Consider the following 13,865-nt stretch of genomic DNA (forward strand, 5'->3'; position numbering starts at 1 on the left):
TTTTTGAGGAATTATCAGTTGTCCATTAATTTGTTTATTGGATATGAGTAAATTATGTGGGACTTTATGAAGTCTGACTTGGCCCCTTCATAAAAAATAAAATAAAAAATGCAATGACAAAATGATGATGATTTATCATTAGTAACAACACATGCCCATAGTGATATGTCTATGGAAAGGTTGTGGTCACCAAACAAGCAAGTCCTCCAGGAATTATGGCAAGTGATCAATTTTTTTTCTACTATTAAAAGGTATAATATATAGTCCACAATTTTTCCAGCATGCGTTAAAATGGAGACATATTATATACATTGCATGCAAGTGAAGTTTCCAAATTACTTGTATCTAATATAAGTCTTGCTTTTTATTAAAGTTATAATCATACAAATATGATTTTCCTCGGACTCTATGGAGGTAAGTAATTTATTCGAGAAAAGGAACTTAATTTATAACGCAAGCTTATGTGAATTTAGGTCATTATTGATGAGGTAAACTGGGAATTCAATGCTTAGACACACTTAGGGCGAACAGAACAGGGTAGCGAATATTTTAGCTAAAGAAGGAGCAAATAGGGGTGTACATAACCGGATTGGTTCGGATTTTTCAAATATCAAATCAAACCATTTGTGTAAAAATTTTAAATTTATAAACCAAACCAAACTAATAAAATTTGGATTTTTTTGGGTTTTTCAACCTCAGGTTGGTTCGGGTTTTTCAAATACCAAACCAAACCATTATGTCGAATTTTTAAATTTATAAATCAAACCAAAATAATAAACCTTGGATTTTTTTTCCAGATTTTTGGACTTTTTCTGTAAATTTTGCATACAAACATATAATTAACTTGTGCTCCAAAATATTTCTTTAGTCCAACCAAAATACAATTATCTAAAGTGTTTCTTAAAAAAATAACACAAAATATGAGATGAGTACTGAAGACACAAAAATATTCAATAAAAAATAATAATGAAATTATCATATAAAATAAATATTGCAAAGTTATAATGAAAATGATCATACTTTAAAAGTACTAAATCATGCTAAAATTATAAGTTTAATAAGTATTAGTTACATTACTAAATATTTAAGGAAAATTAAAATTAGAATATGTATTTTAATTGTCTAAACCAATGTAAAACTAAAGAACAAATATTCAATATTATTGTCATTCTTACTGTTGAATTGATTTTATTTTTGCATTAGTATTAATTTGATTTTGATTTAAGCTTTATTATAATTATCAACATCTATGAATTATAATCTTTATTGGATCATTCCAAATTCTAAGTTTTAAACTTGAAATAATATATTAAAAGATAAAAACTATGAAATAGTATAAGAATTATTTTAAAATTATATCAAAGTAAATATTTTTATGTATAAAATAAAATTTTAAAATTACATATATAATGTCGGGTTGGTTTGGTCTCGGGTTGGTTTTTTTTAGTTAAAACCAAACCAACCCAAATATAGTCGGGTTTTTTTTTCCAATACCAAACCAAGTCAAACCAAACCACTAGTCGGGTTTTTTTTCCGGTTTGACTCGATTTGCGGTTTGATTCGATTTTCGGTTCGGTTTTGTACACCCCTAGGAGCAAAGACCGAGCTTTTTTTGTTATGATGCATAATAGGCCCATAATTATGGCAGGTATGGGCTAATAGGCCCATGATTACATGGACTATTGGACCCAAAGCATGCCTCCAGGAAAATTATTTTGGGCCCAATAGTGTGAACTTTTCTTGCTAGTAGAAATTCTTGATTATAGATGAAAGGATAGAAAGGTGTGAGACTAAAGTGTATCACCATATAATTGTTGTTGACAGATAGATTAATGTTTCTTGAAATCATCTTGTTTATCTTTTTCTTTTCGTAAAATCATTTGGTATTGAGAATTCATACCAACTCGACTAATTCATATTTGCACCCTTTATTGAGTTTCCTCATTTTAGGGGCTTGAATGTCGAATCTGATACATCAAAGTATGAAGGATCTCATTTCATCCCGCCACATTCTTGATGGTATATAATATATATATATCATCCATAATTGTTTATCTTTGATCTTACCAACCATCACGTCCGTTCACAAACTAAAATGTATTAGTAATATATATAATTAAAACTAGCTAACAAGAGTTGGTGACATTTCTTTCATGGTACACCACTTTTAATTTCCTCTTTTATATCAAACGTGCAACCAACAACATATTATTCTCCAAAATCAACAAATTTAATCTCATATAACACCACACAACTCTCTTGTCAATAGCAAATTAAAACCATCATTCAGTTTTTATACTTCATCCACACTCTTTTTCTCAACCGTTTGAGGTACAAAAAAATTATGAAAATGAACACTTCATGTTGCTTGAAATTCAATAATCCATGCAAGAAAATAGTGAAGTTGTTCAAGTTCAAATTAAGAAAGCCTCTCTTTATAAAAAGGCTTCGATTTTTTCGCCCTTCAATAATAAAATGTGAAAGCAATACAAGCACCCGTAGAAAGCAAGCTTCACAAGTTCTTTCAGTGTTTCGTTCGATAAGGAGATCAAAACCAAGAGAGGAGGACCAAGTCATGGCACTCAAGAGTTTCTCAGGTAAAGGTGGCAAATGGGCGGGTGTACATAGTAAAACTTGAACATGTTAAATGACTCGAATCAATAAACGGTCATGATTATTGACCAAAATTTCTTTGAGTCAAATAGCGGGTCATTATTGATACACCAAGCATGACATAATCTACATGTCACCGGTTCCGATTGTGGAATCAACTACTATTAATGCTTGCATTATGATTGACTACCTGCATCGCCCTCCCTTAATGTGCAAGCCTTCTCCGGCTTTGGACCTTAAGTGAACGTGAAATATACTCTGCATTTTTATTAAATTATCAGCGAAATATTTTGGGTACCAAATTAATTTCATTTTGTACGTGTCAGGATTCGGGACTTAGATTGCATACACTATTTTGAGTCATTTGGACCCAATAATATGTGTCAAATTAACGAATAAGTCATAACTCAACCCGTATAAACTTAAACAGGTTGAACGAATTACTAAAAATGTGTAGATATTTTGCAATGCAGGGCATATTAAAGCACCAGTTCCTTCACCAATTACTCCAGCTTATGCAAGATTAAGTGGAGCTACTAAAAAAGAAGTAGTAATATTTCAGGATGATGTTGAAGATGCATGTAGAAGCTTCGAGAATTATCTGGCTGAAATGATTGTTGAAGAAGGGAAAATGAGGGATATAATGGATGTAGAAGAATTGTTATACTGTTGGAAGAATTTAAAAAGCCCTGTTTTTATTGACTTAGTCTGCAGATTCTATGGTGAGCTATGCAAGGATTTGTTTTCCAATACCTATAAGGATGATATCAACAGTCCACAGAAAATCATGCAATGATCGATCTGCCTGGTGCACTAAAGCTCCTGCTATGCACAGGGTTCGGAAAAGAGCCCGACCACAAGGGCCTGTTATACGTAGTCTTGCCTTGCATTTCTACTGATCACATTGCAACAACTTTACCAGTATATGATCATTTACCTTAATTACTGCCTTTTCTGTTGTAAGACATTGAAATTTATCAAGCAATACCAGATCAGTTATGTTGCTTGAATTTTTTTTAAAATCTTGTCGCATCTATTTCCATTCGTTTAAAAATATAGTTCCCAGGTAGAATTAGAATTAGGATTTGTGTTTTTACTATATTTATTCAAGTTCATACCAACGGTGAAATGGTTTGTTTCATTAGCTTCCTTCCTTCCTCCGATGCATTCATCAATAACGCTCCACACTGGAAAATCTTCAGTGAGATTGGCAATCGGAGAAAGTCTTTCCGGCAAGGAATCTAAATCAATCTTATAATATTCATGCAATCCATTGCGGAAATAGATTACTGCCGGATAATCGGCGGTTATCATTGACATTGATACGATTTTTGGTCTAGGGTTTCAGATTTTTTCAAGCTTCAATCGGCAGTCTATTAAGAAAAAGGTGACAGAATTTTTATAATCTAAAGAATTGTGCTAAATTAGGCGGTTTTTATTAGGGAACACTTTTACTTCAACGCAAAAACTTAATTTAGTGGAACTCTGTTATAGGTAGTGGACATTGAATGAAAAAAAATGTGAAGAGAAGTATTCTTTTTTTAAAAAAAAAAAAGAGGCTAAGTTTTAAATAATTTGAAAATTCCGGTTAAAACTTAAATAGCTGCCCCAAAGAGGACTACTAGTTCACTTCGTCCCATTTTAAGTCTATGCACCATTGGAATATGGTGGAAATTGCGCAAATTCTCCTTCAAAATGGCTGTTTTTTATTTATTTTACCCTTCCAAATATATTGATCTTTAACGATTGAATTTATGCCTAAAAAAACATAAATTCTTTAAAAGCAAAAGTACACGGGACATAAGTTTATGTAATATTATAATGTGAATATATATTTATGCTCTACAAAAAAAAAGTAATGTAAAAGTATATCTCCTCTAATAAAATGACACATTCATCCTTAATTAAGGGAAAAAGGATAAATATACCCCGAACTATTGTAAATGATATGCAGATACTCTTCGTCATACTTTTGGGATATTGGTGCCTCTGCCGTCCAAAAATTAAAGCATATATACCCTTTATACTAACGGATATACACGTGTCATAATCTTATCCGCCGATAAAATATCGGATCGACGGATAAAATTATGCCACGTGTCCCTATTTAGTCTTCCGTTAGAGTGAAGGGCATATATGCTTTAGTTTTAAGAGTAATAATTGTCCTACTACTAGATATGGTTTTGTCAATAAGTGTTAAATGCATGTGGGCAGTCCTTGGGCTAATTAATTTACGAAGTATACGCATTATTAGTCAATTAAACCGTGGACACTTGTCATTATCCCCTAAAACATTTTTATTTTGTCTTAATTATTTTAATTAGATTATAGTACTAACAGTCTTCCCTACTCTAATACTCTCTGTTGTTACCTTTCCCATTTCTCAACTGCACCAACAATAAGGAACCTAGAAGCTTTGACACCTTACATAACTTATTAATTACTTATTTAATTAAACCGGCATGATATTTTTATGCATTACGTGTTGGACTAATACCGACCATTATTATTTATTAAAAATAGTGTTATTAATTCACATGTACTCAGTCTTCTTATTGAATAAAATACAATATTATTACTTTCAAGTTGATTTTGTTATAACGCTGCTGAAATTTACAGACAATAATCATATATATAGTTGAATGAATAAATTCATATAAAGCTAGCAAGTATGTGACATTAATCGTATATAGTTGAATAAATATATTCATACTAAACTAGTATGTATACATATTATAGTGGTGCGGAGCAACCCTTTATATCGGTTATATTTAGTAAATATTTTAATTCTATCATTGATCGCAAATCGTAATTATATATTAGTGGAACGATTACATTCTACCTACATGAAAATTCAAATCTTTATTAGTGTGAAAAGGATAAGGGAACATTGTCGTATGTGATATAAAGACAAAAGAAAATTGGGCATGGGAAGATCTGTATTTGTATATACAATTTTCTCTTGCTTTATACAAACACAAACACAATTTATACATTTGTGTTTGTCTAAAGTGAGAGAGACGAGAGAGTGGCGAGTGAGATCTGGGAGAGTGGCAAGCGAGATTCTCTAGGGGAGAGAGGCGAACGAAAAGAGATGTATATATACAGTTTTTTTCTCACTTTATACAAACACAAACGCATTTTATACATTTGTATTTGTATATAAAGTGAGAGGGGCGAGGGAGCCAGCGAGAAACGTGAGTGGCGAGCGAAAATTTCAGGAAGAAAGACGAAATGACAACAGTATGCTACGGGTTACAATCAAAATCAAACTATGGTATGACATTTAATTTGAATTAATAATTTGCTATTTTATATAATTTTCCCAGAAATTAAATAGCTGCCCCAAAGAGGACTACTGGTTCACTATGGAGGAAATTGCACGAGTTATCCTTCAAAGTGGCTGGTTTTTATTTATTTTACCCTTCCAAATATATTGATTTTTAACGATTGAATCTATGCCTAGAAAAACATAAATTCTTTAAAAGCAAAATTACACAGAACATAAGTTTATGTAATATTATAATGTGAATATATATCTATGCTCTGCAAAAAAAGTTTATTTATGAAGGACAAAAGTAAACGACTCAACGCAAAATAGAGGAGAAGCGGAAATGTCATGAACTTGAGAAGGGATTAGAGCCAAGAAAATATGGGTAAATTCCATCAAGCCGTCATTCTATTTTATGTTGGTCTCATGAAATTTACATTTTTATTTTTTGCTACGTAAATAAAAATATGTAACAAAATAGTGTCATAACTCATAACAGTCGGTAATTTGTTTAAAGACATATAGGCCGTTCAATTTAGAATTATATTCTCAATAAATTAAATTTAAGTCAAATTATGTTTAATCACCTTTCTTGTTATTTTTATTTTTGCTTACTTCTACTTGTGTAAACTTCTGCTATAACCAACCTATCACACAGTTTAATTGGTGTGTTCATCTACATACCATCTTTTCACATATTCGAAGCATTTCAATTTCACTTCTCTTATTCTGTCCATCACAAAGATCATTGTCACCTTATCTTATAAAACTCTGCTCCTAAATTATATCTCCTCTAATAAAATGACACATTCATCTTTTAATTAATTAATATAATGTGATGTGAATATTCGATATGAGTAATAATTGTCCTACTACTAGATATGGTTTTGTCAAAAAGTGTTAAATGCATGTGGGCAATCCTTGGGCTAATAAATTTACGAAGTATACGCGTTATTAGTCAATTAAACCGTGGACACTTGTCATTCTCCCCTAAACATTTTTATTTTGTCTTAATTATTTTAATTAGATTATAGTGATAATAGTCTTCCCTACTCTAATACTCTCTGTTGTTACCTTTCCCATTTCTCAACTGCACCAACAATAAGGAACCTAGAAGCTTTGACACCTAACATAACTTATTAATTACTATTTAATTAAACCGGCATGATATTTTTTATGCAATACGTGTTGGACTAATACCGACCATTATTATTTATTAAAAATAGTATTATTAATTCACATGTACTCAGTCTTCTTATTGAATAAAATAATAGTTGTTACTTTCAGGTTGATTTTGTTATAACGCTGCTGAAATTTATAGACAATAATCGTATATATAGTTGAATGAATATATTCATATAAAGCTAGCAAGTATGTGACATTAATCGTATATAGTTGAATAAATATATTCATACCAAACTAGTATGTATACATATTATAGTAGCACGGAGCAATCCATTATATCGATAATATTTAGTGAATATTTTAATTCTATCATTGATCGCAAATCATAATTATATATATATATTAATGGAACGATTGCATTCTACATACATGAAAATTCAAATCTTCATTAGTGTGAAAAGGATAAGGGAACATCATCAAAGTATGTGGTGCAGCGTGATGTTGTTCTTAATTTCTTATTGATTCTTTTGAATATGAAAATATATTTGATAGGAACCATCCCCTCTTCGCCCTGAATGAATCCCTACGTGATGCATATCCAAATTAGTAGAACTTCAATCCTAATATCAAACATTTAAAAAAGAAAAGAAGGAAACAATGGATAAGTGGACGGAATTTTTTTTTTGCTTGGATGATATATATAATAAGCAATAATCTGTTTAAGCAAAAAAATAATAATTAAAAACAATACTTAATTGAGATTCATTGGATGACTAAAACGTGTAAACCACAGCCAAAACCGACCTTTTATTCTATTGACTAGAAACGTTGAATTATTTTTATTTTTTTAAAAGAAGTGATGGCTAGCTAATTCAAAGACCAGTTATATCAAAACTAGAGCTTAGACAAGAAGTTTCTTTCTTTTGAACTATTCCAATATTTATATATACCAATTCACATAGGAAAATAAAATAACTATACTTACACCAATCTTTTAGCTTCTTCTTTATCAATCGTATCTAATAAACCAAATAATTCGATTCCGGCATCCGTTTACCGATGCCGGAGAAGCCTATATTCGGAAAATATGAGCTAGGAAAGCTACTCGGCTGTGGCGCATTTGCCAAAGTGTACCACGCTAGAGAAATCAGCAATGGAAGAAGCGTCGCGATCAAAGTAATTAACAAGAGCAATATTTCCAACAAAGATGGTCTTCCTAACAATAGAATCGAGCGCGAGGTTTGCATTATGCGCCAGCTGCAGCATCCATACATTGTTAGACTCTATGAGGTGCTCGCTACGAAGACGAAGATCTATTTCGTTATGGAATACGTCAAAGGAGGCGAATTATTCAACCAAATCTCCAGTAAAGGCCGATTCACCGAGGATCTCAGCCGGAAATGCTTTCAGCAACTGATTTCCGCCGTTAATTACTGTCATTCACGAGGAATTTACCACCGCGATTTGAAACCTGAGAACGTTCTGATTGATGAAAATGGAGATCTGAAAGTTTCCGATTTCGGACTCAGTGCTACAACTGACCAAATTCAATCATTCGACGGGCTTCTACATACTGTTTGTGGATCTCCGGCGTATGTAGCACCGGAGGTTTTGACGATTAAAGGATACGACGGAGCTAAAACCGATATCTGGTCATGTGGAATTATGCTATTCGTGATGATCGCCGGTTACTTCCCGTTCTACGATCAGAATCTGATGTTAATGTACAAAAAAATCTACAAAGGCGAATTCCGGTGCCCGAAATGGATCTCTCCGGATGTTAAGCGGATACTATCTCGTCTTCTGGATGTAAATCCGGCGACGAGAATAACGGTCGAAGAAATCATCAGAGATCCATGGTTCAGAAAGGGATTGAAATTCATCAAATTCTCAGAAGAGGAAGAAAATACTAAGATAAATTCATTAACAAATTGTTTGAATGCGTTTGATATAATTTCCTTCTCCCAGGGATTAGACATTTCTGGATTGTTCAAATCGAACAATCCGGTCGATGATTTGGAAAGGATAGTGGTGGAAGAGTCGCCGGAGAGTGTAATTGAGAGAATTGAAGAGGTAGGGAAGAAGGAGAATTTCAGGATGAAGAAGAAAAAAGAATGGGGAATCGAAATGAAAGTACAAAATGGTAAATTAACGATGAGCCTAAGCTTGAATGTATATCGATTGACCGAACGGTTAGTAGTCGTGGAAATTCAAAATAGTGATGGTGACGATGGGTTGTATAAAGATGTATGGAGGAATAAATTGAAGCCCGTAATTTTGAGCCAACGGGGAGCAGAGCATCACATTTCCGACAGCTAAATTTCAAGCATTGGGTGATTTTTAATTTTTAATTTTTTTTAGTAAGTTACAAAAACAAAAGAAAAAATGTGCAATGACGTGCTTTGTTTTTTTTTTTTTCCAAAGAAAATAATTGATGTAAAGTTTTTTTTTAAAAAAAAAAAGAGTGGGGGAAGTTCATATTGTAAATATATACCGTTTTCTTGTCTTATATTTGTGTGTTATATATCTTTGCTTATATTTGTGTGTTTATTTTGGATTTAATTGATATACATGTATAATATCATAATTAGTAAAGATTCATATAAGTGAAGATTGACATCAATTGTATCAATTTTTAATTGAGATGTCGATATTTATTTATTTGTTTGTCAATACAAGTTAGTTACCAAAAAAATCAATAACAAGTTGATTTTGAAGTGTAATTATTTTTTTTCCTATGAAAATTAACCCATAATTTATTTTTGATAAAAAATTTGAGGCCTCTAAAATTGGTGGCCTAAGGCCAATGCTTTATTCAACTAAGCATAGAGCTGACCCCACGTAGACGTTCAATGAACAGTCCATCTCGTCTTGATTTGATTATACCAGCTTCTTTTCCTTCTAAGAGAATTAAAGAAGATCAAAAATCAAAATGTATACGCTAAAGAAAACCAAAGTAGGACTTTTTAAAAAAAAAAAAAAAAAATAGAGAAAAAGGTGTTAATTACNTTTTTGATAAAAAATTTGAGGCCTCTAAAATTGGTGGCCTAAGGCCAATGCTTTATTCAACTAAGCATAGAGCTGACCCCACGTAGACGTTCAATGAACAGTCCATCTCGTCTTGATTTGATTATACCAGCTTCTTTTCCTTCTAAGAGAATTAAAGAAAATCAAAATGTATACGCTAAAGAAAACCAAAGTAGGACTTTTTTTTTTTAGAAAAAAAAAAATGATTGAGAAAAAGGTGTTAATTACTATACAGACACAGTTCATCTACTTAGAGGATAATATATATAAGGGCCATTTTAATCAAAACTAAAGGCTTATAGTTTCATTATAATTATTTGTACGTTAAAACAATAATTTAGAATGTGCTGGAGCTAGCAAATTGTTTGGAGGCATGAACATGGGATGGTCGGACCAATAATCATGACCCCTTGCCGTTGCAGATAATATAATCATCATTTTCTATGGATCTAGGAGGGAAAATGTTTTAGTTTTTTGCAATAAAAAAAAATACTTTCAGGAAAATAATTAGTTTTTTTTTTTTTTTTTTGTGTTCCGTGTTACTTGTTATAAAAGAATCTATATCTATATCTATATAATAATATAAAGGTGAATGTAAGAATGATGATGTGGCGTGCCTCAATAGCCAGAATGACTATTTAGCTATTTTGTCAGAATATTGAAATTTTTGTTTATTTTCTATTTAAAACCTTCATGAAAAATTATATATTTCCTTATTAATTATTATTAGCATTTATTGAAATCAGTCCTACTAATCATATATGTTAACTAATAACGTTATTTCATTTATTCCTTTCCTTATCAATAAAATACTATTAATTTCCTAGAATCTCTCTATATTCTTTATGTTACAAAAGTTTTTCGTCTTAATTAGATGAATTATATCTCATCTGTTTCTTTCCTTATTACTATAATATTAATCTTTCTTAGAATCTCTCCATTTTCCTCATGTTACTTTGGTTTTCTTCTCTTTTTCTTTTTGATTGGATAAATTAAATATCATCATTATGAGTATTAATGTATGAGAAAAAATCTACCAATTTTTACTTACAAATACAAACAGAAAATGTCATATTCCTTCTGGCACAAATTGATTTCACTTTCATTCTAATATCTCCATTAAAATTTGGTAAGTTCAACAATTCTCTCTTCTTCTTTTAAATATAAGTTCAACAATCCACTTTGTCGTTTGTGAATAATATTTGTTGTAAATTTTATTTTCATCTTTTTTTTCTCTTTCCTCATGTATGATATAATTTTTTCTCTCTATATTTAAATAGGTTTGCTCTCATCAAGGTAAGATCAATTATCTTCTTTTCAAAACTGTATATACATTATAATATCATTAATTTTGAATTTGAATTTTATGTTTTTCATTTCTAATTCAAATGTATCAAAATTTAACTAATTTTCTTTTTTATCACCAATCTTGAAGAATATTGAATTTGTGCAATACAGGTTATTTAAAAAATTTATAGGTATGCGAACCTAACTAATTTATTGATCACCAATCTTAAGGAATATTGAATCTATGCCTAATTTCTTAATGACCCATGTTAAGGAATATTGAATCTGTGTAACACAAATTAATTAAATTTCAATATGTAAAAGAGCTTCAATATGACAACAAATTTTGATGTAATAAGTTTTTCTCTTTTTTCCTCTTTTATTTATTTTTCAATGAAAAGCAATATTAAAGTATTATCTAATAACAGAGAGGACAAGAAAATGGAGGAGCGAGGGATGGCGTCGAAGGAATATAGACGTTAAAATTACTGAATGAATACAACATTTTATGTTATTGAGGATGAAATGGTCGTGTCACGCTTGAAAGGTATTAAAATAGAATTATGATCATTCAAAATGCATAGAAATAATCTCAGAAAAGATGGTGTATGCACTTTTTTTTATCTCTTACTTTTTATTTCATTTTAATACAAATATATTGTTTATTTGTTTAATCAAAATTACACTATTCATTATAGCGTCATAACTTAGGAAAGTGAAAAATAATATAAAATAATAATTACTTACGTAAATCCAAAAAAAAAACATCATTTTACAATTCAAGCAATCTAATCATCCTTGACCAAAAAATAATTTCTAATTCATCCACAAATAAGTACTAAAGAAAATTATTGCTAAAGAACTTATAAATGTTATGATTTTATTAACTTGAAAATAGATGTATTGATATAAATATTTGTACTTATAAACATATATAATTGATGATTCTGAAGATATTACTAATATATTTTTCGATTAAATTATTTTTATTTTTAGATATGCTTATATTTTATTGGAATTTAGTATGATGTTGAGAAATTTCATCGAGGTTGAATTGGCGGTATCTTTCTCTTTTTGGAGATTTTCTTTATTTTTTCCTACTTTATATGCTATATTACATTTGTTTTTTTGAAAATTCACACATTTTATTCTCTTAGTAATATTAAATGTGCAATGTTAAGAACTCATCATTTCTTATAGAATAATGAGAAATTTTCGTTATTACGGTTAGTTTAACGATACAATACAATAAAATTAGATTAACAATCAAAACATGCCAACCATCCAAACAAGCGGTTAATGTAATTTAATGATCTTTATTTTCATTACTCTCACATTTTTTATTATCATAAACCCTAAAATAATTAATAGACATGACATTATTTGATATTTTATATTGTAGTATTATAAATAAGGACACAATAAGAATTTGTAGAAATGATCACATTATTAGCTCTTTAAGTTATGTTTTTGGTGTTTACATGCTTTAGTTTGACTTGAAGAATAAGATGAAGGCTATTGAATGGATGATCAATTTGTGGGAGTGGACATCGACAAGAGCTCGCAAGATTGTGCATTGATTTCGTATTGTTTCCTTCTATTTTTAATGATTAAGATCGTAAAAAAATTAGTGCACTTTTTTACATTTTCTTACTATGATTTTTCTTTTATTTTGTATTTTATACGTTTTTTTGTCAAAATAAGAACTTATGCTTCGTTGGCAAGGTACGGCCCTGGACAATGAAAAAATAGAATAAGATGGAGCCTACCTACTTGGTTCGGACAAAGTAGATAGATCAAAGGAATGGAATCCAGGTGGCTCTTATGCCGCTTTTGATGGTGCTTGCAAGTATGCTTTAGCCAAGCATCAGATAAACCAAGTTCGGGTTGGGAAAGGGACTATTTACCCTAGTGGCTGATAACATATCCATCACCCTTCCTCGGTCCGTCCCCATAGCAAGCTTCCTATTGACTTCTCACAAAACATTATATGTCCAGATTATATCAAAATAATCTGGCTTTACCATGTTACTATTCGGAGAATGGAGGTGATCTCTCTCTATCTTCAGTCAATCATTTCTACCAGCTCCGGCTAACTTCCTTTAGGAAGGAAAGCAAGTCCCATCGATTGAGCTGTTGATGGAATAAGTCTGCTAACTACTAACAAAATATTTTATGTCCAGATTATATCAAAATAATGTCATTTACCCCTCTAAAGTGTCTAAACAAACACCACTAATTAATTCGCGGTGAAACTTGATGAAGTAAACCTCCCGGGGGTGCCAGTATCATATTTCAGAAGTTAGAGGGAGTTTAAACAATTTCAAGTTTTTGGCGATTATAAAAAGATGAGCTAAATTCTATGGTAGTTATCCACATTAAACAAACGCCTTAAGAAACAATAAATAATAAGGTAATATTATATTACATTTTAAATATATTAAATTTAATGCTTTGGAAAATGTATTAAATATTGAATAGTATCTAATAGTAAGGTAAAATAGACACAAATAGATAAATAATTCATTGATTTTCAAATTAG

At 30.6% G+C, this 13,865-nt stretch overlaps 2 protein-coding genes across 2 annotated transcripts; both read left to right on the forward strand.

Annotated features, from left to right (window-relative positions):
• The first annotated feature begins 2,343 nt into the window (after positions 1 to 2,343).
• On the forward strand, positions 2,344 to 3,472 carry LOC125874387 (transcription repressor OFP17-like). Its single transcript, XM_049555267.1, has 2 exons — positions 2,344 to 2,597; positions 3,087 to 3,472. Exons 1-2 carry the CDS (start codon positions 2,345 to 2,347, stop codon positions 3,407 to 3,409), a joined length of 576 nt encoding a protein of 191 aa, XP_049411224.1. The 5' UTR covers position 2,344; the 3' UTR covers positions 3,410 to 3,472.
• Positions 3,473 to 7,905: 4,433 nt separating this feature from the next.
• On the forward strand, positions 7,906 to 9,424 carry LOC125874400 (CBL-interacting serine/threonine-protein kinase 11). Its single transcript, XM_049555281.1, has one exon. The coding sequence runs from the start codon at positions 8,069 to 8,071 to the stop codon at positions 9,326 to 9,328; it is 1,260 nt and encodes a 419-aa protein (XP_049411238.1). The 5' UTR covers positions 7,906 to 8,068; the 3' UTR covers positions 9,329 to 9,424.
• The last annotated feature ends 4,441 nt before the right edge of the window (positions 9,425 to 13,865 follow it).

The sequence above is a fragment of the Solanum stenotomum genome, chromosome 8, assembly GCF_019186545.1.
Source record: "Solanum stenotomum isolate F172 chromosome 8, ASM1918654v1, whole genome shotgun sequence".
NCBI lineage: Eukaryota > Viridiplantae > Streptophyta > Magnoliopsida > Solanales > Solanaceae > Solanum > Solanum stenotomum.